Below are 27,042 nucleotides of genomic sequence, written 5' to 3'. Positions count from 1 at the left end.
ATGAGCCGGAGGAATAACAATAGCACAAAACTTTAAAGTCACTCTGGGTAGGTGTAATTGAGAATCAAGCTATTTTCATATTAGAAAACGGGAGATAACTAAGCCGCTTAGTGAGAGCGCGTGTGTTCAGCCCGCCATCTTGCCGGAACTCCGGAGTGAACGAAATGAAGTGAGAGAATTCCTTTATACTGTCTATGGAGAATTCCTTTATATATTGTCTATGGAGAATTCCTTTATATATTGTCTATGGAGAATTCCTTTATATATTGTCTATGGAGAATTCCTTTATATATTGTCTATGGAGAATTCCTTTATATATTGTCTATGGAGAATTCCTTTATATATTGTCTATGGAGAATTCCTTTATATATTGTCTATGGAGAATTCCTTTATATATTCCTTTATATCATTTGTATTAGTAAATTGTTATGCCACCAATAACAACGTGAACAATGACATACTCTTTTTGCATATTGAATCTAGAATTCAGCATTTTATTTTATTATATCCTTTAGCTAAAGTTATTTGGCGAGGAGATTTCAATACTGTGTTTGATGCAACCATTGATAGATGGCCCCCTAAAAGTCGGCCTGGCCCTTCGAGTGAACTAGTTAATGTATGTTTACGATTGGGCCTTACTGATGTGTGGAGAGATATGAATCCAGACAGGGAGGAATATACGTGGAGTAATAAAGACTCATCTCTTCATTCTCGTATTGACTATTGGTTAGTGTCTAATGATTTAAGTAATAGTGTGGCCTCTGTACTGATAAAACCTTGCATAATGACAGATCATAAAGGAATATTCATAAGAATAAATATGGGGCACGATAAATCAGTCAAAAAAACGAATAGTTACTGGAAATTAAACAATAAATTGCTTGAAAATGAATGCCTAAAGAAAGAAATCAAACATATTATTGAAAAATATAGGAAAATAGAAAACACGTATGGAAAGTACTGAGAATTAATGAAGTTTGATATCAGAACGGCATCCTTTAACCAAGGAAAATTGGAAGCAAAACATAAAAAAAGGAAAATTCAATTATTGAGGAAATATTACATTTGAATAAAAAGAGGAAAGAAACCTTGAATGATTTTGAATTAAAAAAACTACATTTATTACTGAACTAGATAATATCTATGAGGATAAAGCTAAGCATTTATTCGATCTAGACTTAAATGGTTAGAAAAAGGGGGAAAAAAATACAAAATATTTTTTTGGCCTCGAAAAAAGAAACCGTGATTTTGCCTCAGTTTCAAAACTAATGATTAACAACAAAATAGTAGATAATGCTTTAGATATTTCAAAATATGTTTGAAATATTTGACATTTCAAAATTTAGCAATTTGTATTCTTCCGCAATGGATACTTCCAACATTGATATTTTTTTTTAATAGCTTTATGAGTGATACCCAAAAAATAGATCAGAGCATCCAAAATGTGTGTGATGAAGAAATAGATATTGAGGAGTTGAGAGAGTGCATAAAATTGCTAAATAAAGAACAAACCTCCAGGCAATGATGGGCCGACAGGAGAGTTTTACAAGACATTTTATTATTAGTATTGTAGAAGCTTTAGAAAAAGGTGAATTGCTTCATTAAAACAAGGGGTTATAACGCTGATCCCCAAACCTAACAAGGACAAGTTAATCATTGACAATTTGAGGCCTATTAGTTTGCTTAATAATGACAGTAAGTTGTTTGCAATGATTTTTGCTAGAAGAATGAAACAAGGTTTAGATAAAATAATTGATATGAAACAGTCTGGTTTTATGCAAGGCCGTTATATTAAGAATAATATTAGACTAGTCTTAGATATGATAGATTATAATCAATGTATTGATGATGATAGTTTTATTTTATTTATTGATTTTTATAAAGCATTTGTTTTGGTGAATCATGATTTTATTTTCAAAGTTATTAAATTGTTAGGTTTTGGAGATGTATTTTTGAAAGCAGTTAAAACATTGTACAATGGATGTAATAGTTCTGTCAAACTGATATTCATCGTGGCATTCGGCAAGGACTCCCCCTCTCTCCTTCCTTATTTGTGTTAGTCACGCAGGTTTTGGCAATGCATGTAAAAAGAAATCAGTGTAATGGTATCACAGCTTTAGGTGTAGAACTTAAACTTAGCCAGTTTGCTGATGGCACTGCAATTTTTTTTTAAACAAATTTGAGATACCAAAAATAATTAGATGTATTGAGGCATTCACTGCTGTATCAGGTCTTAAAATGAATTGTGATAAATCTGTATTGTTTCCCTTTAAAGATTGCTCCTATACAGAAACAGAGAACATCCCAGTTAAACACCAATGAACATATTTAGGTGTAGAAATTTGTAAACATGAAAAACAGAGGAGTCAGCTAAATTTTGAACCAATTATTGATTAAGGATTTAGATAAGGTACTTTATGACTTTATATGGAGTAAAAAGGAGGTAATATGTAACACCAATGAACAAGGAGGACTTGAGGTCTTAGATTATAAGAGAAAGTCTTTGGAACGTATTTCCTAATTATATATTTAATACTCTTGGAGGCATAGATTTTTTGTTGAAATGTAACTTTTCTGCTGACAAAATTCCTGTAAAATTGGCCAGTTTTCACAGACAAGCCCTGCTAGCATGGAAATTATAAGCACAATTTTTCAACACACAAATATTTCATATGGAATAACAGACATACTATTTAAAAACAAATCACTATTCTATCATACTTGGTTCAATGAAGGGATTATACTAGTAAGACAATTGGTTAATTCAAATGGATATTTGTTATCATATACTGAATTTCTACAAAAAAATTAATTACCAGTTAAACCAAGAGAGTTAGCTATTGTTCTTGACGCGATCCCAAAGAGTGATGTTACTCTTAGAAAATGCTGATTCAGTGGAAATCGACATGGAGAATATTTGTGGTAAAATTATCATCAATAATGTTGATGTTTTAAAACAAAAATGTAGCAATAAGATTATAAGATTATAAGGCTCTTAGTTCTGTGTCTTTTCCTGCAGCGAGATTCTTTTGGTCTTCTTTATTTGGTGATATATCTTGGGGTAAAGCATGGAAATTGCCTAATAAGTTTTGTGTCAATAACACAATTAAAGAAGTGTCTTACAAAATACTTCACAGAATTGATCCTGCTAAGCATGTTTTGGAAAGATTTAAACTTAATATTTCATATACTTGTGAATTTTGTGCACTAGAAAAAGAAACAATTTTGCATCTGTTTTTTCACTGCATTTCTCAAGATTATTTTGGAAAGATTTAGAAACCTTTATTAATAGAAAACTGAAGTGTATGATGGAAATTTGTGTTTTTTATGTGCTTTTTTTATAATCGGAATGACAATTTGGAATATAAAGAACGACATATTATACAGTTATTTGTTTTATTAGGAAAATACCATATACATAAAATGAAGTGGGCTCAAGGTAAACCAAATTTTATAAATGACTTTACACTACATGTACATCCATAGGTGTCATTTACACTGGGGACGCTGGGGACATGTCCCCACCACTTTTTGAAATGACTGATTTTGTCCCCACCACTTTTTGAAAGCATTTGGTTAAAATGTTCTGAAAAATCAAGCTAACCAATAAATGTTAAAGGTTTATTGGCACAAAATAAAACATGCCCAGCAGGCACAGGATATAGACTCCAACGTCTCCAACGTCAGGATATAGACTCCAACGGATTTAGGTTGAAATTGAAAGTTGGGTTGACGTCTAAATCCAATGTTTGTTTGACGTCAAGCTCCAACGTTGGACAGTTGTTGAATTTTGGTTGGAATAAACCAAACCAAAAGGTGAAATGCATGGCGGTACACTTATTACCAGCTTCACTTAAACTAACCAGATTTACTTTATTTAATTTCCGTTTTAATGAAATCATTATTTTGTATTTTAAAGTCACCATGATGGTGGTTAGCGTTTGCTTTAGTTGTGTTCTTGACGCTTTATTCTATGATATACATTTTTGTGTGGCTGCTATAACTGTATGTATATAATGCATAATGGTTGTAGCTAAATAAACCATGAGATCATGGCTGTTTCTTGATGATGATGATGATAACGACATCGATATCATCATGTTATTGCCTGAATCCCTGGTCTTTTTAAGTGTTTAATGTTTAGATTATATAGGACTTGTTGTTTTAATTTTGTTTTATTCATAATATAATTTATTTGATTATACAGCATATCTAACAGTGTGGTTTATCAAATAATATACTTGCTTTTTAAAAACTATTTAGTGCACAAAAACTTTTAATCTATGGCATTACTTAGATGCAGACAGACATCAAGAAACAGTGTACGAATCTCAACAATGGTGAAAATCAAACAAAATATCCTGATAATCAGATCAACTCTGAGCATAAAACAAGCTACACAAAAATCCAGCTGCATAATTTATTAATACCGCAATGCATGTTGGGAGATATGGGTGAGTTTTGATTGGTGGTACCCAGCATGTACTGCAGCATGAAGCATTTCATTGATTATCACCATTGTTAAAAGTCATTCACAAATTTTTGATGGCTAAATAATAATGTAGAGTAAAAATTAGATACAATTCAGTGATTCAGGCAATTACAAGTTGATGATTTCATCATTATCAATGAACATTCAACATCACCTGATTTTATTTCCTCTAAGCTTTTTTGCCACAACAAATGTGCTGTATGAACACAGTTTTGGCAGCCGGAGAAAATTGAATATTTTTAAGTCAAGGATCAAGAGTCCAAATAAAGCAAACGCTAACCACCATCATAGTGACTTTAAAATACAACTATTGATTTCATTAAAACGGGAATTAAATAAAGTAAATCTGGTTAGTAATAAGCTGGTAATGCTGTTTGAGTTGTTGACTCCTCCTCTGCTGAGATCTTCAGAGATTTAATGTGCTGCCATGCATGTCACATTTTTTTGCGGTGCTTATTCCAACCACAATTCAACATCTGTCTGACGTTGGAGCTTGACGTCAAACAAACGTTGGGTTTAGACGTCAACCTGACTTTAATTTTCAACCAAAATATGACGTCTGACTGACGTTGGATTAGTTGGAGTCCAACGTCTTCCTGACGTCACATTGACGCCATGTGTTTGCTGGGTGCAATGCAGTTTAGATACAGAAAGAAACAATGTACATTGTCCAAAAAAAGTAACTTAAACAAAATAAAAGTATTACTGATTCTAAAATGACCCAAAAACATGCATGCCCCGATCAGTAACTTGAAAACATTCTTGACACAGTTTCTTCTTGTCCAAGTTATACATTCTCTCTCTGTGAACATGACTAACAGCCACACTGTTGTTATTTGATGCAGATATGTTGCGTTGTATGCTTATGGTGTGTTTTCTTTATGTTATGAATTTCATTGTAATCATTGATTTAACACGCTGCAGTTTTCTACAGTATGGTGCTTTGGCACTGTTCGGTTGAGCTGGTGTTGCAGGGACTTGTTACATGTGCAGTCGACATTGTTGGGGGTTTTATGCTGAGTATTTTCGTGTTGTTGACTGGCCTACGCTATCCCCATTTTTGATGATGATATTTTTGAAATATTCAATATTTTGCTGTAATGTTTTTTCATCTGATCTTTTGTCCCCACCACTTTTCAACACAAACTGACGCCCCTGTGTACATCTTTTGGAACAAACAAAACAAAAAAAAGCAATGAAAACATATAATGCTTTGAAAGCACTGGAGTTTATGTAAAACATTTTATTTTTTATTATTTTATTTTATTTATTTTTTCTCTTCCTAACAGCTGATATTGTGAATATCTAATACCTCTTGTTCTTGTGGCATTGAATAATAAATAAATAAAAACTCATTTTATCTTTCGTTACTTATTTTATAAAATAATATTAATAACAATCAAAATTATTTTGTAATTATATATAGCCTACCTCCGTGCCAGCTTTGTAGTTTCGTCGATTGAAATTTTAACTCTCACGCTCACAGATGACGTTGCCGTTGAGCGCCCTCAGGCGACGGTTATGATTACATTCGAATGAATAACGTTACGCTACAGATGATTAACGGATATTTGTTTTAATCATCCACCAAATTATCATATTCCTTACAGTTTAACGAGTTAACAACAATGCCACAAATGATTAAAACACCTGATTGTTAGTAAAACACATTAAATTGTGTTAATGCCTAAATATATATATATATATTATTAATATATGAACACATGTAGTGTGTGTGCTCAGGGTCAACACAAGTTGTGTAGATTTTAACACATGTTGTGTAGATGTTAACACATGTTGTGTGTGTGTGTGCTCAGGGACAACACAAGTTGTGTAGATGTTAACACATGTTGTGTAGATTTTAACACATGTAGTGTGTGTGTGCTCAGGGACAACACAAGTTGTGTAGATTTTAATACATGTAGTGTGTGTGTGTGCTCAGGGACAACACAAGTTGTGTAGATTTTAATACATGTAGTGTGTGTGTGTGCTCAGGGACAACACAAGTTGTGTAGATTTTAATACATGTAGTGTGTGTGTGCTCAGGGACAGCACAAGTTGTGTAGATGTTAACACATGTTGTGTAGATTTTAACACATGTTGTGTAGATTTTAACACATGTAGTGTGTGTGTGTGTGTGTGCTCAGGGACAACACAAGTTGTGTAGATGTTAACACATGTTGTGTAGATTTTAACACATGTAGTGTGTGTGTGCTCAGGGACAACACAAGTTGTGTAGATTTTAATACATGTAGTGTGTGTGTGTGTTCAGGGACAACACAAGTTGTGTAGATTTTAATACATGTAGTGTGTGTGTGTGCTCAGGGACAACACAAGTTGTGTAGATTTTAATACATGTAGTGTGTGTGTGCTCAGGGACAGCACAAGTTGTGTAGATGTTAACACATGTTGTGTAGATTTTAATACATGTAGTGTGTGTGTGCTCAGGGACAGCACAAGTTGTGTAGATTTTAATACATGTGTTGTCCCTGAGCACACACACACACACACACTACAAGTTGTGTAGATTTTAATACATGTAGTGTGTGTGTGCTCAGGGACAACACAAGTTGTGTAGATTTTAATACATGTAGTGTGTGTGTGCTCAGGGACAGCACAAGTTGTGTAGATGTTAACACATGTTGTGTAGATTTTAATACATGTAGTGTGTGTGTGTGCTCAGGGACGGCACAAGTTGTGTAGATTTTAATACATGTGTTGTCCCTGAGCACACACACACACACTACAAGTTGTGTAGATTTTAATACATGTAGTGTGTGTGTGTGTGTGTGTGTGTGTGTGTGTGTGTGTGTGTGTGTGCTCAGGGACAACACATGTTGTGTAGATTTTAATACATGTAGTGTGTGTGTGCTCAGGGACAACACATGTTGTGTAGATTTTAATACATGTAGTGTGTGTGTGTGTGTGCTCAGGGACAGCACAAGTTGTGTAGATTTTAATACATGTGTTGTCCCTGAGCACACACACACACACACTACAAGTTGTGTAGATTTTAATACATGTAGTGTGTGTGTGTGTGTGTGTGTGTGTGTGTGTGTGTGTGTGTGTGTGTGTGTGTGTGTGCTCAGGGACAACACATGTTGTGTAGATTTTAATACATGTAGTGTGTGTGTGCTCAGGGACAGCACAAGTTGTGTAGATTTTAACACATGTAGTGTGTGTGTGTGTGCTTAGGGACAACACATGTTGTGTAGATTTTAATACATGTAGTGTGTGTGTGCTCAGGGACAGCACAAGTTGTGTAGATGTTAAAACATGTTGTGTAGATTTGAACACATTTAGTGTGTGTGTGTGCTTAGGGACAGCACAAGTTGTGTAGATTTTAATACATGTAGTGTGTGTGTGTGCTCAGGGACAGCACAAGTTGTGTAGATTTTAACACATGTAGTGTGTGTGTGTGCTTAGGGACAGCACAAGTTGTGTAGATTTTAATACATGTAGTGTGTGTGTGTGCTCAGGGACAGCACAAGTTGTGTAGATTTTAACACATGTAGTGTGTGTGTGTGCTCAGGGACAGCACAAGTTGTGTAAATTTTAATACATGTAGTGTGTGTGTGTGCTCAGGGACAGCACAAGTTGTGTAGATTTTAATACATGTGTTGTCCCTGAGCACACACACACACACACACTACAAGTTGTGTAGGTTTTAATACATGTAGTGTGTGTGTGTGTGTGCTCAGGGACAGCACAAGTTGTGTAGATTTTAATACATGTGTTGTCCCTGAGCACACACACACACACTACAAGTTGTGTAGATTTGAACACATGTGTGTGTGCTCAGGGACAGCACAAGTTGTGTAGATTTTAATACATGTGTTGTCCCTGAGCACACACACACACACTACAAGTTGTGTAGATTTTAATACATGTAGTGTGTGTGTGCTCAGGGACAGCACATGTTGTGTAGATTTTAATACATGTAGTGTGTGTGTGTGTGTGTGTGTGTGTGTGTGTGCTCAGGGACAACACATGTTGTGTAGATTTTAATACATGTTGTGTAGATTTTTACACATGTAGTGTGTGTGTGTGCTCAGGGACAACACATGTTGTGTAGATTTGAATACATGTTGTGTAGATTTGAACACATGTAGTGTGTGTGTGCGCTCAGGGACAGCACAAGTTGTGTAGATGTTAACACATGTTGTGTAGATTTCAATACATGTAGTGTGTGTGTGCTCAGGGACAGCACAAGTTGTGTAGATGTTAAAACATGTAGTGTGTGTGTGTGTGTGTGTGTGTGTGTGTGTGTGTGTGTGTGTGTGTGTGTGTGTGTGTGTGTGCTCAGGGACAGCACAAGTTGTGTAGATGTTAACACATGTTGTGTAGATTTGAACACATGTAGTGTGTGTGTGCTCAGGGACAGCACAAGTTGTGTAGATGTTAAAACATGTAGTGTGTGTGTGTGTGTGTGTGTGTGTGTGTGTGTGTGTGTGTGTGTGTGTGTGTGTGCTCAGGGATAGCACAAGTTGTGTAGATGTTAACACATGTTGTGTAGATGTTAACACATGTTGTGTAGATTTGAACAAATGTAGTGTGTGTGTGCTCAGGGACAACACAAGTTGTGTAGATTTTAACACATGTAGTGTGTGTGTGTGTGTGTGTGTTAACACACACCATGTGTTAACATCTACACCATGTGTTGACATCTACACTACATGTGTTAACATCTACACTACATGTGTTAACATCTACACACCATGTGTTAACATCTACACAACATGTGTTAACATCTACACTACATGTGTTAACATCTACACACCAAGTGTTAACATCTACACTACATGTGTTAACATCTACACACCATGTGTTAACATCTACACAACATGTGTTAACATCTACACTACATGTGTTAACATCTACACAACATGTGTTAACATCTACACTACATGTGTTAACATCTACACTACATGTGTTAACATCTACACTACATGTGTTAACATCTACACAACATGTGTTAACATCTACACTACATGTGTTAACATCTACACTACATGTGTTAACATCTACACAACATGTGTTAACATCTACACAACATGTGTTAACATCTACACTACATGTGTTAACATCTACACAACATGTGTTAACATCTACACTACATGTGTTAACATCTACACTACATGTGTTAACATCTACACAACATGTGTTAACATCTACACTACATGTGTTAACATCTACACTACATGTGTTAACATCTACACTACATGTGTTAACATCTACACAACATGTGTTAACATCTACACTACATTTGTTAACATCTACACAACATGTGTTAACATCTACACTACATTTGTTAACATCTACACTACATTTGTTAACATCTACACTACATGTGTTAACATCTACACACCATGTGTTAACATCTACACTACATGTGTTAACATCTACACTACATTTGTTAACATCTACACTACATGTGTTAACATCTACACACCATGTGTTAACATCTACACACCATGTGTTAACATCTACACCATGTGTTGACATCTACACTACATGTGTTAACATCTACACTACATGTGTTAACATCTACACACCATGTGTTAACATCTACACAACATGTGTTAACATCTACACTACATGTGTTAACATCTACACTACATGTGTTAACATCTACACACCAAGTGTTAACATCTACACTACATGTGTTAACATCTACACACCATGTGTTAACATCTACACAACATGTGTTAACATCTACACTACATGTGTTAACATCTACACAACATGTGTTAACATCTACACTACATGTGTTAACATCTACACTACATGTGTTAACATCTACACTACATGTGTTAACATCTACACAACATGTGTTAACATCTACACTACATGTGTTAACATCTACACTACATGTGTTAACATCTACACAACATGTGTTAACATCTACACAACATGTGTTAACATCTACACTACATGTGTTAACATCTACACAACATGTGTTAACATCTACACTACATGTGTTAACATCTACACTACATGTGTTAACATCTACACAACATGTGTTAACATCTACACTACATGTGTTAACATCTACACTACATGTGTTAACATCTACACTACATGTGTTAACATCTACACAACATGTGTTAACATCTACACTACATGTGTTAACATCTACACAACATGTGTTAACATCTACACTACATTTGTTAACATCTACACTACATTTGTTAACATCTACACTACATGTGTTAACATCTACACTACATGTGTTAACATCTACACTACATGTGTTAACATCTACACACCATGTGTTAACATCTACACAACATGTGTTAACATCTACACTACATGTGTTAACATCTACACTACATGTGTTAACATCTACACTACATGTGTTAACATCTACACTACATGTGTTAACATCTACACAACATGTGTTAACATCTACACAACATGTGTTAACATCTACACTACATGTGTTAACATCTACACAACATGTGTTAACATCTACACAACATGTGTTAACATCTACACCATGTGTTAACATCTACACTACATGTGTTAACATCTACACTACATGTGTTAACATCTACACACCATGTGTTAACATCTACACTACATGTGTTAACATCTACACTACATGTGTTAACATCTACACTACATGTGTTAACATCTACACTACATGTGTTAACATCTACACTACATGTGTTAACATCTACACACCATGTGTTGACATCTACACTACATGTGTTAACATCTACACTACAAGTGTTAACATCTACACACCATGTGTTAACATCTACACTACATGTGTTAACATCTACACTACATGTGTTAACATCTACACACCATGTGTTAACATCTACACTACATGTGTTAACATCTACACAACATGTGTTAACATCTACACAACATGTGTTAACATCTACACTACATGTGTTAACATCTACACACCATGTGTTAACATCTACACAACATGTGTTAACATCTACACTACATGTGTTAACATCTACACAACATGTGTTAACATCTACACTACATGTGTTAACATCTACACACCAAGTGTTAACATCTACACAACATGTGTTAACATCTACACTACATGTGTTAACATCTACACTACATGTGTTAACATCTACACACCATGTGTTAACATCTACACTACATGTGTTAACATCTACACAACATGTGTTAACATCTACACAACATGTGTTAACATCTACACTACATGTGTTAACATCTACACACCATGTGTTAACATCTACACAACATGTGTTAACATCTACACTACATGTGTTAACATCTACACAACATGTGTTAACATCTACACTACATGTGTTAACATCTACACACCAAGTGTTAACATCTACACAACATGTGTTAACATCTACACTACATGTGTTAACATCTACACTACATGTGTTAACATCTACACTACATGTGTTAACATCTACACACCATATGTTAACATCTACACTACATGTGTTAACATCTACACACCATGTGTTAACATCTACACAACATGTGTTAACATCTACACTACATGTGTTAACATCTACACAACATGTGTTAACATCTACACTACATGTGTTAACATCTACACACCAAGTGTTAACATCTACACAACATGTGTTAACATCTACACTACATGTGTTAACATCTACACTACATGTGTTAACATCTACACACCATGTGTTAACATCTACACTACATGTGTTAACATCTACACAACATGTGTTAACATCTACACAACATGTGTTAACATCTACACTACATGTGTTAACATCTACACACCATGTGTTAACATCTACACAACATGTGTTAACATCTACACTACATGTGTTAACATCTACACAACATGTGTTAACATCTACACTACATGTGTTAACATCTACACACCAAGTGTTAACATCTACACAACATGTGTTAACATCTACACTACATGTGTTAACATCTACACTACATGTGTTAACATCTACACTACATGTGTTAACATCTACACACCATGTGTTAACATCTACACAACATGTGTTAACATCTACACTACATGTGTTAACATCTACACAACATGTGTTAACATCTACACTACATGTGTTAACATCTACACACCAAGTGTTAACATCTACACAACATGTGTTAACATCTACACTACATGTGTTAACATCTACACTACATGTGTTAACATCTACACTACATGTGTTAACATCTACACACCATATGTTAACATCTACACTACATGTGTTAACATCTACACACCATGTGTTAACATCTACACAACATGTGTTAACATCTACACTACATGTGTTAACATCTACACAACATGTGTTAACATCTACACTACATGTGTTAACATCTACACACCAAGTGTTAACATCTACACAACATGTGTTAACATCTACACTACATGTGTTAACATCTACACTACATGTGTTAACATCTACACACCATGTGTTAACATCTACACTACATGTGTTAACATCTACACAACATGTGTTAACATCTACACAACATGTGTTAACATCTACACTACATGTGTTAACATCTACACACCATGTGTTAACATCTACACAACATGTGTTAACATCTACACTACATGTGTTAACATCTACACAACATGTGTTAACATCTACACTACATGTGTTAACATCTACACACCAAGTGTTAACATCTACACAACATGTGTTAACATCTACACTACATGTGTTAACATCTACACTACATGTGTTAACATCTACACTACATGTGTTAACATCTACACACCATATGTTAACACATGTAGTGTAGATGTTAACACATGTTGTGTAGATGTTAACACATGTTGTGTAGATGTTAACACATGTAGTGTAGATGTTAACACATGTAGTGTAGATGTTAACACATGTTGTGTAGATGTTAACACATGTAGTGTAGATGTTAACACATGTTGTGTAGATGTTAACACATGGTGTGTAGATGTTAACACATGTAGTGTAGATGTTAACACATGTTGTGTAGACTTTAATACATGTTGTGTAGATGTTAACACATGTTGTGTAGATGTTAACACATGTAGTGTAGATGTTAACACATGTAGTGTAGATGTTAACACATGTAGTGTAGATGTTAACACATGTAGTGTAGATGTTAACACATGTAGTGTAGATGTTAACACATGTAGTGTAGATGTTAATACATGTTGTGTAGATTTTAACATGTTGTGTAGATTCGTTTTTTAACTTGTGTTTAGTCCAGTGACGTTATAATGAGTTTGCTTGAACTTTCATTTTCTGGATGTTTTGGTGAGAAAAATGACCAGATGTTTCTTGATGATGTCATAATCAGCAAGTATCTGATGAAGTTTTTGAGTTTATGGATGATGTGTCTTTATTATATTTATGTGCTGTTAGTTATAACGGTGGAACTACATCATATCCAGCAAAAGCTTTTAAACTTCAGACTTTCTGTTCAGCTTTTCTCGAGCCAACCTCAACGTTTGCTTACAAACTTTCTAATCTTACAATTAATGCCAACATTTTTTTATTTTTGTTTATCTTGTTCTAAAGTTACCATGATTCCTAATTATTAAATATAATTGTCTTTATTTTATCATATGCTCATCACTTTTCAATATTTTCTGCAGTGAAAGTGACTCTGGATGCGGATACGGCTCATCGACATCTCATCGTGACTCCTGATGGGAAACAAGTGAGATATGTAAACAGAAACACAGTGAACGAGGGGAATAACAGGTTTGATGAATATCTTGGTGTTCTCGGGAAGGACGGATTCTCCTCAGGGAGTTTTTACTTTGAGGTGCAGGTGAAGAATCAAACTGAGTGGGGTTTAGGAGTGGCCAGAGAATCTGTTAACAGGAAGGGCTGGATCGATCTGAGTCCTGATGCTGGATACTGGACTGTGAGGCGGTTTAATGAGAGTTATTCGGCTCGTGATTCTTCATATGTCTCTCTTTCTCTGAGAGTGAAGCTTCACAGGGTCGGTGTGTTTGTGGATTATGATCAGGGTCTCGTCTCCTTTTATGATGTGGAGTCCATGTCTCATATCTACTCTTACACCGGTCAGTCTTTTAATGAGAAACTCTATCCATTTGTTTGTTTGGGGCTTCGGTGGAATGATAACCCCACACCACTGATTATCTGTGATTAATAATGAGATCAGTGAATTCATTTACATGATCAAGTGAAATAAAAGGAAATATAATACAATAAGTGTAACAGCCACAAATATTAACTATTATTCACACATGTGTGTGTGTGTGTGTGTGAGGAGTTCATCTGATCATGAAGTGCAGATCACGGTTCAGTTTCTCCCTCAATAGTGTTTGATGATGAATGTCCAGATCGAGTATCAAAGAACAAGATCAAATATGAGACATTTTCATTTGTGTGACACGTTTTACTCTCTACATCATTCCCACAATGCATTTGTGTTATTCAGTGTTCATGACTTATATGTGGAGAGTGTAAATAATTAGTGTCCAAACTTCTGTTTCTAACTCATTTGGACACAGATTAATAGATGAGTTTAAGTTTATTCATCTAGTCATATATATTCATAAGTACTCATTCATATTTTTCTTTTTTTAATTATTATATTATTCTTTATTAATAAAATATGTATTATTTCATTTTATTTTGTCATGGAAATGTCAACACCCAAAAATTAATATTTTCATGTCTTTCCAGCCCTGTGTTTATTGTGCTATTAAACTGAATATTGAGATGGATATGTTAGATGAATATAATATTGAGATGTTATTATCAGAGAGTTTGTGTTTCATACACAGTTGACTTTTTACTGTAAACATAATTATAAGTTCTGTTGCTTTTATATGAAAATAAATATAATGAACAAGACACCCAAAGTACTGTCATTTATTTCCATTCGAAAGACGTGTTTATAAATCCTTTTTACTTTAACTAGACATATATATTGTATTAATATGACAATCAAATAACCCATATGGAGAATATGTGGGAATATTCACACATAAAAAATCAAACATTTTAAAAGAGAACAACACATCACGGCTGTTTAAACCAATGCTTGGTCCCTGTTATAATGTTTCTCCCAATAGAGATTTCATTTGGAACAATTGCAATATATATATATATTAAAATGCTTATTTTCCGAATGCTTGTTTTCAGCCGGTATAATACGAGTCGATCAATTACTAAATCAAGAAGACATGTTTTATTCTGAGTTTCTAGATCTCCATAATTCCAGTGACACCGAGAGTTTCTATTGCCGGATGTGATTCCCACAGGAGTCTCTGCGTTATCCAGAACTAAACCAGTATTGCTCCTCTTTCTTCCTCGGATTTATTAGAAACTGCAATTGGGAAACTTTATTTTGCCGCCGGAGTCTTAAATGTTCATAAAACTATGTGTTCATTATTTAAAAAAGACATTGTGACCCGGACCAACTGTTGTTTACTGGAATAGACTGGTTAAAGGTTTATGGAAAACCATCTGGACTTTACCAAACAAATATTTTTTGCTAAATAAAATTAAGGAAATAACATCAAAATCTTACACAGGAACTACCCAGTAAATCTTTTTTTTTTTTTTTTTTAAGTTTAAAAAGGACATTGAACTGTTCTTTTGTCTGAAACCTGGTTTAGTTTATTTTGGCATTGCGCTCATGTAAGAACATTTTGAAAAAATTTGTCTAGATTTATAATTGACAACATTGACCCAACTTTACTAATATCCCCTCAAATAAAAGGAAAGAATACTATACTATAAATTTCATTTTTGCTAAATTCCATATACATAAATCTACAGTAAAACCCAACCTTTGTTGTTAAAACTTGAAACTAATTTAAACTAACTAACCCATAACACCCTAGCAACCACCCAAAATACATTAGAACACCCTAGAAACACCCTAGCAACCGCCCAAAATACATTAGAACACCCTAGCAACCGCCTAGCAACCACCCAAAATACATTAGAACACCCTATTAACACCCTAGCAACCGGCCAAAATACATTAGAACACCCTAGTAACATCCTAGTAACCACCCAAAATACCTTAGCAACTGCCTAGCAACCACCCAGAATACCCTAGAAACTGCCTAGCAACACCATAGCAACCACCCATAACACCCTAGCAACTACCCAGAACACCCTAGCAACCGCCTAGCAACCACCCAGAACACCCAAGCAACTGCCTAACAACCATCCAGAACACTCTAGCAACCACCCAAAATACCTTAGAACACCATAGCAACCACCCATAACACCCTAGTAACCAACCAAAATACATTAGAACACCCTAGCAACCACTTAGCAACCATCCAAAATACCTTAGCAACCGCCTAGCAACCACCCAAAACACCATAGCAACCTACTAGAAACACCCTAGCAACCGAGGTTTCTCAATATATCTATCTAACTTTAAACTTCTAACTACTTTAAACTTCAAACCACTTTAAACTTCAAACTTCTTCAAACTGTCTGGTCCGGCTTTCTCAAGCCAACTTAAAGTTTAAGTTGACAACTTTGTCTTTACAAACTTTTTAATCTTTATTATCATTAAAATACTATTTATCATTCACACAATAAGAAAGCACTTAAAAACTGTTTCTGTTTGTGAACCCTTTGATATATTTATATGTTCAGCGTCCCCCTTGGTGGCTGTTTTTCTGTGTATATGTGTGTATTATTGTAGTTCTGACTGCACTTTGAAGTTTTTTTTTAAAATTTGGACTCACACAGACATCAATAATATGGATATAAATCTCAACAATGGTGACATGCTTCATGCCACAATGCATGCTGGGAGCCAGCATAGTTTAAAACCCATTGCTCCCAGCATGCATTGCTGCTGTGTGTGAAAACAAGATAACACATACAGTAAACAGAACGAGAAAGACAAAGAAAGTATTTCATTATAAAACTTTATTGAAGGTTTGTTTCTCCTGGATCAGGATGGAATGATATGAAAAAGATGAGAGTCAGAGGCCGATAAAACCAGACATTAAGAGAAAGAAAAGTTCAGTGCTCTGCGTTGCACCCGTTCACTTTAAAACCATCAGAGCTCAACAACAGCCGTATGAACATCACATGAAGCGTCTGGAGACGTGTTCGTTTAACTCTACACCGCATTTCAAACGCTCTGTTCATTTCAACACAATAAGTGTGCTTTCAGTTCCACCAGTCCTTTTAAAACAACAGGTCATTGGGAAAGCACTGCTCGTATTTAAATAACGCAACAGTGAAGCCCGAACCGCATCGGCTGATTTTGTAAGTGTTTCTCGACAGCTTCTGTTGAACATCCACTTTGGCCTCTTGATCATTGGCAACGTGTAAAATCTCTGAAATAAACATAAAACAAGCGGACGCTAGAAGCCCTGCTCTCGGCACACGCCGGCACTGAGAGCACAGCTGGCCTGTGTGAAAGCATCACATGACCACTGAAGCAGTGATGCGCGTCCTCAAGAAGAAGCCGGCCGTGGATTGGCTGTGAGGCGCTGCTATAGTTTCAATGTTTCAAACTTCCATTGCACAGTCTGTAGAAGCGCAGATCGTTCACGATACGATACACTCCCTGAGAAAACGACGGCAGGTCCTGTGAGGAGCGGGAAACACAGGAGAAGAGAGACGTGACTAACATGTTAAAACATGAAGACGGTTCACACCTATGACATCATCCAAATCAGGTTTTGTGAATCTGACAGAACCGGTCTTAATGTCCTGGTCTTATTGCACTCTAAATACCAAAGAGAGAGAGGAAGAGAAAATAAATAAATAATTTATATATAAAAAACAAAAAGTTTTGCATTGATTTTTTGCAAACAAAAAATTTTGTTAAAGTTTTGCAAACATTGATTACTATTTTTTATGTTTTTGAAATAAGTTTATGTTCACCAAGGCTGCATTTATTTGATCAAAAATACAGAAGAAAAAAACTGTAATATTGCGAAATATTATCACAAAATAAAATAATGGTTTTCTATTTTACTATACTTTAAATGTAACTTATGTCTGTGACGGTAAAGCTGAATATCATCATTACTCCAGTCTTGATCCTTCAGAAATCATTCTAATATTCTGATTTAATGATCAAGAAGCATTTCTGATTATCAATGTTGAAAACAGTTGTGCTGCTTAATATTGTTTTTTATAACCTGTGATACTTTTTCCAGGATTAATTTATGATTAATACGTTAAAAAAACAACAGCATTTATTCACAATATGAACGATTTTTATTATTAGAAAATATTTATATAACTTTATATCAAGTTAACAGTATTAAAAGTAAGTATTAATTTCTTTCAAAACAAAAAAAAAGAAAGAAAAAATGACTGACTTCAAATACTTTTGAACGGCATTTTATATTGTTACAAAATATTTCTATTTTTAAAAGAAGCTGTTCTTTTTTAAACATTTTATTAATCAAAGAATCCTAAAGAATATTATCACAGGTTATAATAAAAAATATTAAGCAGCACAACTTTAAGCATTGTTAATAATCAGAATTATTTCTTGAGCATCAAATCATAATAATCAGAATGATTTCTGAAGGATCATGTGACACTGAAGACTGAAGAAATGATGCTGAAAATTCAGCTTTGATCACAGGAATAAATCAAAATTTACAATATATTCACATAGAAAACTTATTTAATTATTTGAATATTTCTCTTTATAAAACGGTTAGTTTAGCTGTGTTTTATTCACGATAACACATGACTATGACCGCTTCACCCAACGGTTCCATGTATCACTACACAACACCCCTAGCAACCACTCTTAGCAACGTAAACACGTTTGATCCAAGCGGCAACCTCCCTGTCTCTCTCTTGAAACCAACACGGAAGTGAATTAAACGGCAATTCATCGACTGGCCGCTTGAGGCTGGCTGCAGAAGGGAGTCAAATCTGTATCTCCCGCATGTTAAAATGTCCAACTTTACAGCAGAAAAAAACATGTTTACAGCCTGGTTCTCTCTGTGGTTTTATAGATACAGCTAATTTTGCCCTTCATAACAACTGTGAGGGGGGTGCATTTTTTTAGAACTCACCCGTTTAGTTGATTAATATTTAAAGTTCTGCAAAATTAAGGGTGTGTCCACTTTTGAGTGACAGGCGGATTCCCGCTGATGTAAATGCTAGCCGGTTAGCCGTCACTTCACCTCAGCAAATTCCAGCTGCTGAACTTGCCATCTCTGCCGTGTTTGTGCTTTTTTTCGGGATTATTTCATATAATTTAATACACCCATTACCTCGCCCACGTCTTTGGATTCCGCCGTTGTCGTCGAGTGTCGTTCGAGAGAACAACCAGCGCTGTATTCCAGTCGTTCCTCTGTGAACATGCACTGATGGATGTCTGACAATTTCGTTGCTTTTGTGGAGTTTTCAGATTTAAAAGCGTCTATAGATATAAGGCTACACTCGTTCTGCGGTACCGTTGCTCTGGAACAGATTATAACATGTTTATGTACCGTCAGATGAAATCCTGCAGGTGTCTGTGTCTCTCCGTCCATGCAATAAATGCACGTCCTTGAATGAGCGCGGATTTCTAGCGCATTTACTTGAACTTCATAGGTAATATATCTATGTTTTGACTCATTTGAGAATTGAGATGCGGCCAAAATCAGAATTTAAAATGGACTGAATAATAAAGCTCTCTACGAACTTGACGAGCGATGCCGCGCTGAAGGACCAGAGACTGTAATAAAAGAGTGACTGACATGTATGCACATAATCACGGTCACACACACACACACTCTCGGAGTAATATTGTAAAGTTACTGCATAATACATTTTCAACTAGCAGAATAGCTGTACAGAATCACGATACACAGTCTCACTTGTAGCTATGTCTTTTAACTATTATAATATTTCGAAGGGCAAAAACAGGACCTTTTTAATTGGCATTCTGATTTTAATCATCAACTGTCACTTTAGCGCGAGCCCCTGTGCAGTCGCAGACTTGGTACTGTCAGTAGCATATAGCATTGGCTCCCAAGCCTGCGCTAACCATGGAGCTAACTCCATAACGTCGCGCTAGGTGGGCGTGGTTTCAGATAGCCAGGCTCCTCAGCTCCGCCTCTTTGCCCATATTCTGTTATCCGGGAGTGACGAGCAGTGACGCGAGGCCAAGATGGCGACGGCCGGCTCCGCCCACTTTAGGCTTCAAAAATGCTCTTCAGAAACCTACGGGTGACGTCACGGACACTACGTCCATATTTTTTTACAGTCTATGGTTTGATCTCATTGTAGAGTATTGTGAGAGATCGAGAAAGTGAGATTAGACCTACATCATTTACAGTGGACACCGCATCATGCTTCAGGTCAGTCCTATATTCATAATAAAAAATCAGTTGAATGTCCTCTGCAATATATTGTCCTTTCAACAGTTAAGGGGTTTTCTGTGCCCTGACACGCTTCATTTGTCAGTTGCGTCTCGCTTCTCAGTGTTCACAACAAGTTTGTCCTTTCAATTTAAAAGTCTTCTCTACTGACTGACTCACAGTGTTTGCCGCCATCTAATGGTGAAATAATGTATGTAACTTCTGCTGCGGTTTACAGTCAGGGTTTTATAAACTGTTTACTTTTTGCAACTGTTTTATAAAGCAATAAGGTACTCTAGGCTAGTGCTATATCATGAATAAGTCACGACTGAACGGAGGTCTCCGTCTAGCGTCATGCCTAACAACAACAACAGCGCCTTTCAGCCGTGACTTATTCACAATATACAGCACAGCCTCTCGTACCTTATTGCTTACGTATTACTGCTTTAATATTTAGAGCAAGAGAATTCTTAAAAAAAAAAAAAAATCTATAATTATGGTGATGTGAACAATTACATTATTTTGTTTGCCAGTCAAAGCTTGGCTGACAGAAAATGTTCCCGCTCTTCACAGTAAAACACACTCCAGTAATTCGAGCTTCAGGAATGAATTACATCAGTCACGTTCACTCACTCTCTCTGGCGTGAAGTTTCGGGCGAGCGTTGTGCGCTGGTGAGGGTCGAGGCCTTGGCAGCCGTTGAGAAACTCTGGCAAGAAGGACGAGTAAAACGCTTGGAAATCCACAGCCGCCATGTTGTAGAGCGCCAGCGTGATGTCGTCCTGGAGGAGGTCGTGACTCTTGTGCAGCAGGACTTGCAGAAGAACATTTATGAAGTGGAACAGCATTGAGTTCCTGAACAGCTTCTGAAATACACACACACACCACATCACTGACCAATCCACACACACCACATCACTGACCAATCCACACACACCACACATCACTGACCAATCCACACACACACCACATCACTGACCAATCCACACACACACCACATCACTGACCAATCCACACACACACCACATCACTGACCAATCCACACACACCACACATCACTGACCAATCCACACACACCACATCACTGACCAATCCACACACACCACATCACTGACCAATCCACACACACCACACATCACTGACCAATCCACACACCACTGACCAATCCACACACACACACACATCACTGACCAATCCACACACACACACACACATCACTGACCAATCCACACACACACACATCACTGACCAATCCACACACACACACACACCACTGATCAATCCACACACACCACAACACTGACCAATCCACACACACCACAACACTGACCAATCCACACACCACTGACCAATCCACACACACACACATCACTGACCAATCCACACACACACACACACATCACTGACCAATCCACACACACACACCACATCACTGACCAATCCACACACACACACACACCAAATCACTGACCAATCCACACACACACCACATCACTGACCAATCAACACACACACCACATCACTGACCAATCCACACACACACACACACACACCACATCACTGACCAATCCACACACACACCACAAATCACTGACCAATCCACACACACACACCACATCACTGACCAATCCACACACACACACACCAAATCACTGACCAATCCACACACACACCACATCACTGACCAATCAACACACACACCACATCACTGACCAATCCACACACACACTACATCACTGACCAATCCACACACACACCACAAATCACTGACCAATCCACACACACGACCACATCACTGACCAATCCACACACACACCACATCACTGACCAATCCACACACACACACACACCACATCACTGACCAATCCACACACACACCACAAATCACTGACCAATCCACACACACCACTGACCAATCCACACACACACCACACCACTGACCAATCCACACACACACACCACACCACTGACCAATCCACACACACACACACCACATCACTGACCAATCCACACACACACACCACAAATCACTGACCAATCCACACACACACACCACATCACTGACCAATCCACACACACACACACCACTGACCAATCCACACACACACCACTGACCAATCCACACACACACCACAAATCACTGACCAATCCACACACACACACCACATCACTGACCAATCCACACACAGCACACCACTGACCAATCCACACACACACACACACACACACCACATCACTGACCAATCCACACACACACACACCACATCACTGACCAATCCACACACACACCACAAATCACTGACCAATCCACACACACACACCACATCACTGACCAATCCACACACACACACACACCAAATCACTGACCAATCCACACACACACACCACACCACTGACCAATCCACACACACACACCACACCACTGACCAATCCACACACACACACCACATCACTGACCAATCCACACACACACACCACATCACTGACCAATCCACACACACACACCACATCACTGACCAATCCACACACACGATTTACCCTTTGATCACACTGAAGGAAATATAATACATGTTTCTTTCTAATTTTGGGCTGATTCCAAAAAATTGCTCTAGCGCACAAAATATGATGCATTTCGTAGCATTTTTGCTTTCGACAACCATTTGTTAAACTACATCCAAGCGGCAATGGATAATTACAGGTTTAGTAAAAAAATTATACAATTAATAAAATGATATAAAGTTGTTTATGTAGTTCTGTGACATTAAATGTATTTAGCCGTGTTTTTACACTCCTTTGAAGAGACGTTTTAATACATATACAAATTCTTTATTTTATGTTATATATCCACACAATCAGATTTGAGCAAATGTAAGCATATGTCAGCGTGTCTTACCCTGTGGTACAACTTGTGTTTGGTGTTCAGGACCTCCAGGTAACTCAAGTTTTGTTTGAAGATGTGAATATCCGGCTGTAGGAAAGACTGACCAAACGCCTGCAAATCAAAGACACGACGCTCAGACACAAGAATCACGATTATCAGCGTTTCCAGCTCCGCTATTTAATCTGCAACTTGTGAATCTTATTGTAAATGGTAAATGGTAAATGGTAGATGTCTGGGAACTGCAAACTAATTTACAGACAATAAAAAGCCAAAATAATTATTATACAGCTGTGGGATTTCAGTACCAAACAGCAGGTTATAGTGGTCAACTAAAACTATTAAAAACATTTCCGTTGATTGAAAGATTTGAGAGCATTTGAGCGCAGTAGCACCGGTGCCACTAAGTTCTGCAGATGGTTGAGTGTGATGAAAGTTGTTATAATACTCTGTGCGTTCGCTCGGCGGCTACTATATGAGACACTTGTTGCACACTGCAGTGAGCTAGACCGATATTAGGCATGGTCAACATGGTACTCGCGGCAAATCAAGAAAACAAGATTTAAACAAAAAGACTAACTGTGTTGAGCTGTATAACAATGATTCGTTTATGTCGATGAATATATCCAAACAGGGCTGGGCGATATGACCAACATCTCATATGATACAAGTCATCTCAAATTTAATCGTTCTGAACAGAAACGCTTATTAGAAATGGCCATTAACCGGTTAATACAATTATTTGATCGTTCTGTTAAATATTTTAATTTGCCAGTCAACCAATCACGAATTCATATAGTACAGACTGTGCAGATGTGATAGAGGCAAAGCCTATAATCCAACGTGAGATAATACGACAAATAATCTACTGCCCGCTAACATGGTTTTAAAGCCATTTTTTCTTATCCTTTTTTTATGGTCTTCAAATGTCTTGAACTGCACATATCAGAGAAATAAAAAAATTGAACCCCCTAACAACCTCAAATTTAAGACCTATTAGATTATAAAGCCCTGTATTAGGCATAAGATCAATAATGAATGTGTAGCCTATATTGTGAATGTATTTAATAAAGTTATTTACATTTCAGTAAAAACAAATAGCGGGTAAAATGCAGCTTGTTGAGTTTCAAAACCAGCAAACCTTGCAGGATAGTGTAGATCATGGATTCACACAACATCACATCACGCACTAAATAAATACGGATTAACAAAACGAAAGGAAAACATTTGCTGAGCTTCGGTTCATTGTGACGGGGTCCAAAGTTCACGGAAAGGAAACAGAGACGGCAGAAAACGGCATCCTGCTTATTTTCTGTATTTTACAAAAGCTTTACAGTTTTGAATCATGTCTTGCTTCTATCCGTATGACTGTAACTCAGGCTTTGAGGGCAGTTGTGTGTGTGTGTGTGTGTGTGTGTGTGTGTGTGTGTGTGTGTGTGTGTGTGTGTGTGTGTGTGTGTGTGTGTGTGATACACGTGCGGTCGATACCTGCATGGCGGCCGTGAACTGCGCTTGGTTCTCCATGAGTTCTTCCGCTCCGGTTCTCTGGACGCTGCTCAACACTGAGCTCTTGAAGAAGAACCTCCAGTTCTGATGAAGAATCTGGAAGAGCAGCTCGAACATCTCAGCTTTCACATCTGGACAGGAGCGCTGCAGAACACAGAGGTGAAGATGAGCCAATTACAAGAGCTCACAGAAAGAAGAACGTTAGAGGAAGTTGCAATAATCTTTTACACTATACATTTTTTTGTCATTTTTACAGAAAAAAAATGATACTGCAATTAATTGGTTTACTGGTTAAGTTATTGTAAGAAGTTATCTTACAATATATGGTGGAAATCTACATAGTTCAACATCACATATGTAATTGTATTGTAATGTAAATGTTTTTGCAAATAAAATATGAATTACTGTATAATATACAAGGAAAAACAGTAAACGTTCATTCCCAGAAGTCCCAGTGAGGCACAACACGTATGATGATTATATTGTGTAAATTTTGTTTCTTCGTATTGTTTCTGTTATGAGTGTGTTACAGTTTCTGTTATTTTTGTTTATTGCATAATTTTAGTGTCATGTCACTTACAATAAACTCTGATTTATCATGTGATTTTCTATTGTGCTAACGGTGTTATTATGGTGATACGGTAACGAGTAGTAAAATGTATGTATCTTCCGTACAGTAAATTTATGGCAACCACAGTTGCAGTTTTTTTTTTTTTTTGTACGTCAATCAAATAATGCTGGGAAAGATTTTAACTGTAAGCACTCTGAGGTGCGGTGTCTTTACTTCATGTCTCTCACCTCTGCCACTATTGGGTAAACCTGGTCCAAACAAAGGCTGAGGATGCTGGGTAACAGAGGTTTGAAGGTCTGGCCAGGCTCTTGAACCACAACCTGAGACAATAAAGCAAAGACGAATAGAAACCTTTAATGCTTGACACATGAAACAAGTCAGAACAAAAAACTAGATTTTGAATGGAAGAGTTAATTGAACCTTTAGAGAGATGTAGCCCATGTCAGATTAACCTTTTTGCTTCTGATTTAATTTAATCAAATCTAATTTACACACGACTCTGTCCTTCCTGGATTGCAACACAAGATACCCTGGCGCCGGACATGTGACTCACTCAGAGACAGCTCTGTTAGAAAACCAACAAACCCCAGTCTGTTTCACGACTCCCCTATGGGGGGGTCCACAGTGATCAGGGGATCATTAACAAATGATTAACCCTTTTAGACAATAGGACAGTGTTTTGTTGTACGCTCCTGCTGATCTCATCAGCTCAGACACACATACATGCGCACACTCACAGAGAAACCTCACAAACTCTGGATTGTTAGCAGATGGTGACCCCAAAGTCCACGAGTTGCTAATTACATCAATTTCAGAAAACGCACATACATTGTATTTCCCCGGAGCTCAGCACAAAAGTTCAAACACGTGGTCTGAACGAACTCTGAACAAACCGTACACACACACACACACATACACAGACAATCTGGTCCATGGACACTGTGATCAAAAATCAATCCTTTCAATGTATTTGAAAATGTATTTGTGTTGCATGTCACGGTCCCTATACGTAAACCGATTATAACTAAGTGTATTGTATGATCAAGAATGGAAATGTTTATCTTTAGTCTCATGTAACCATAGAATCATGTAATTCTTGCTAGCAAACCCCAGAAACACAATCTTTGGTATGCTTTTGTTCCAGGAAGGCTACTGATTTCGAATCTTCAACTCAAATTATGAAATTATGCATTCTGCCATTTATATCAGGTTATAACAGATCAAATCTCCAACGCGCATCCGACCGGGAGGCGTTTCTTAGCGAACCACGAGGGTTTTGGTCACGCCTGCCCCGAAGCCATTGGTCCTTACACAGGAGGGAGGCGTGACTTCT

General features: G+C 36.9%; 2 protein-coding genes and 1 long non-coding RNA gene across 6 annotated transcripts in view; 2 read left to right on the top strand and 1 right to left on the bottom strand.

The window, feature by feature from the left end:
- LOC307008898 (butyrophilin subfamily 1 member A1-like) overlaps positions 1-14,711 on the top strand; it is a 34,634-nt gene extending 19,923 nt beyond the window's left edge. For all 3 annotated transcript variants that reach the window (XM_079632174.1, XM_079632175.1, XM_079632173.1), the window contains one exon: positions 14,076-14,711. In XM_079632174.1, the coding sequence (XP_079488300.1) occupies positions 14,076-14,599 (524 nt within the window). In that variant the 3' untranslated portion in view covers positions 14,600-14,711. The remainder of the gene's footprint in view (positions 1-14,075) is intronic.
- The window catches only part of LOC307008913 (butyrophilin subfamily 1 member A1-like), a 250,491-nt gene that overhangs the window by 133,759 nt on the left and 89,690 nt on the right, over positions 1-27,042 (top strand). The gene's annotated exons all lie outside the window — the stretch shown is intronic.
- The window catches only part of LOC307009022, a 133,328-nt gene that overhangs the window by 41,240 nt on the left and 65,046 nt on the right, over positions 1-27,042 (bottom strand). The window lies entirely within an intron of this gene.

Source organism: Phoxinus phoxinus (assembly GCF_949152265.1).
Source record: "Phoxinus phoxinus genome assembly, chromosome: 1".
Taxonomy (NCBI): domain Eukaryota; kingdom Metazoa; phylum Chordata; class Actinopteri; order Cypriniformes; family Leuciscidae; genus Phoxinus; species Phoxinus phoxinus.
Note: the sequence above shows the minus strand (reverse complement) of the source record. Positions and strands in the feature narration are given on the sequence as shown.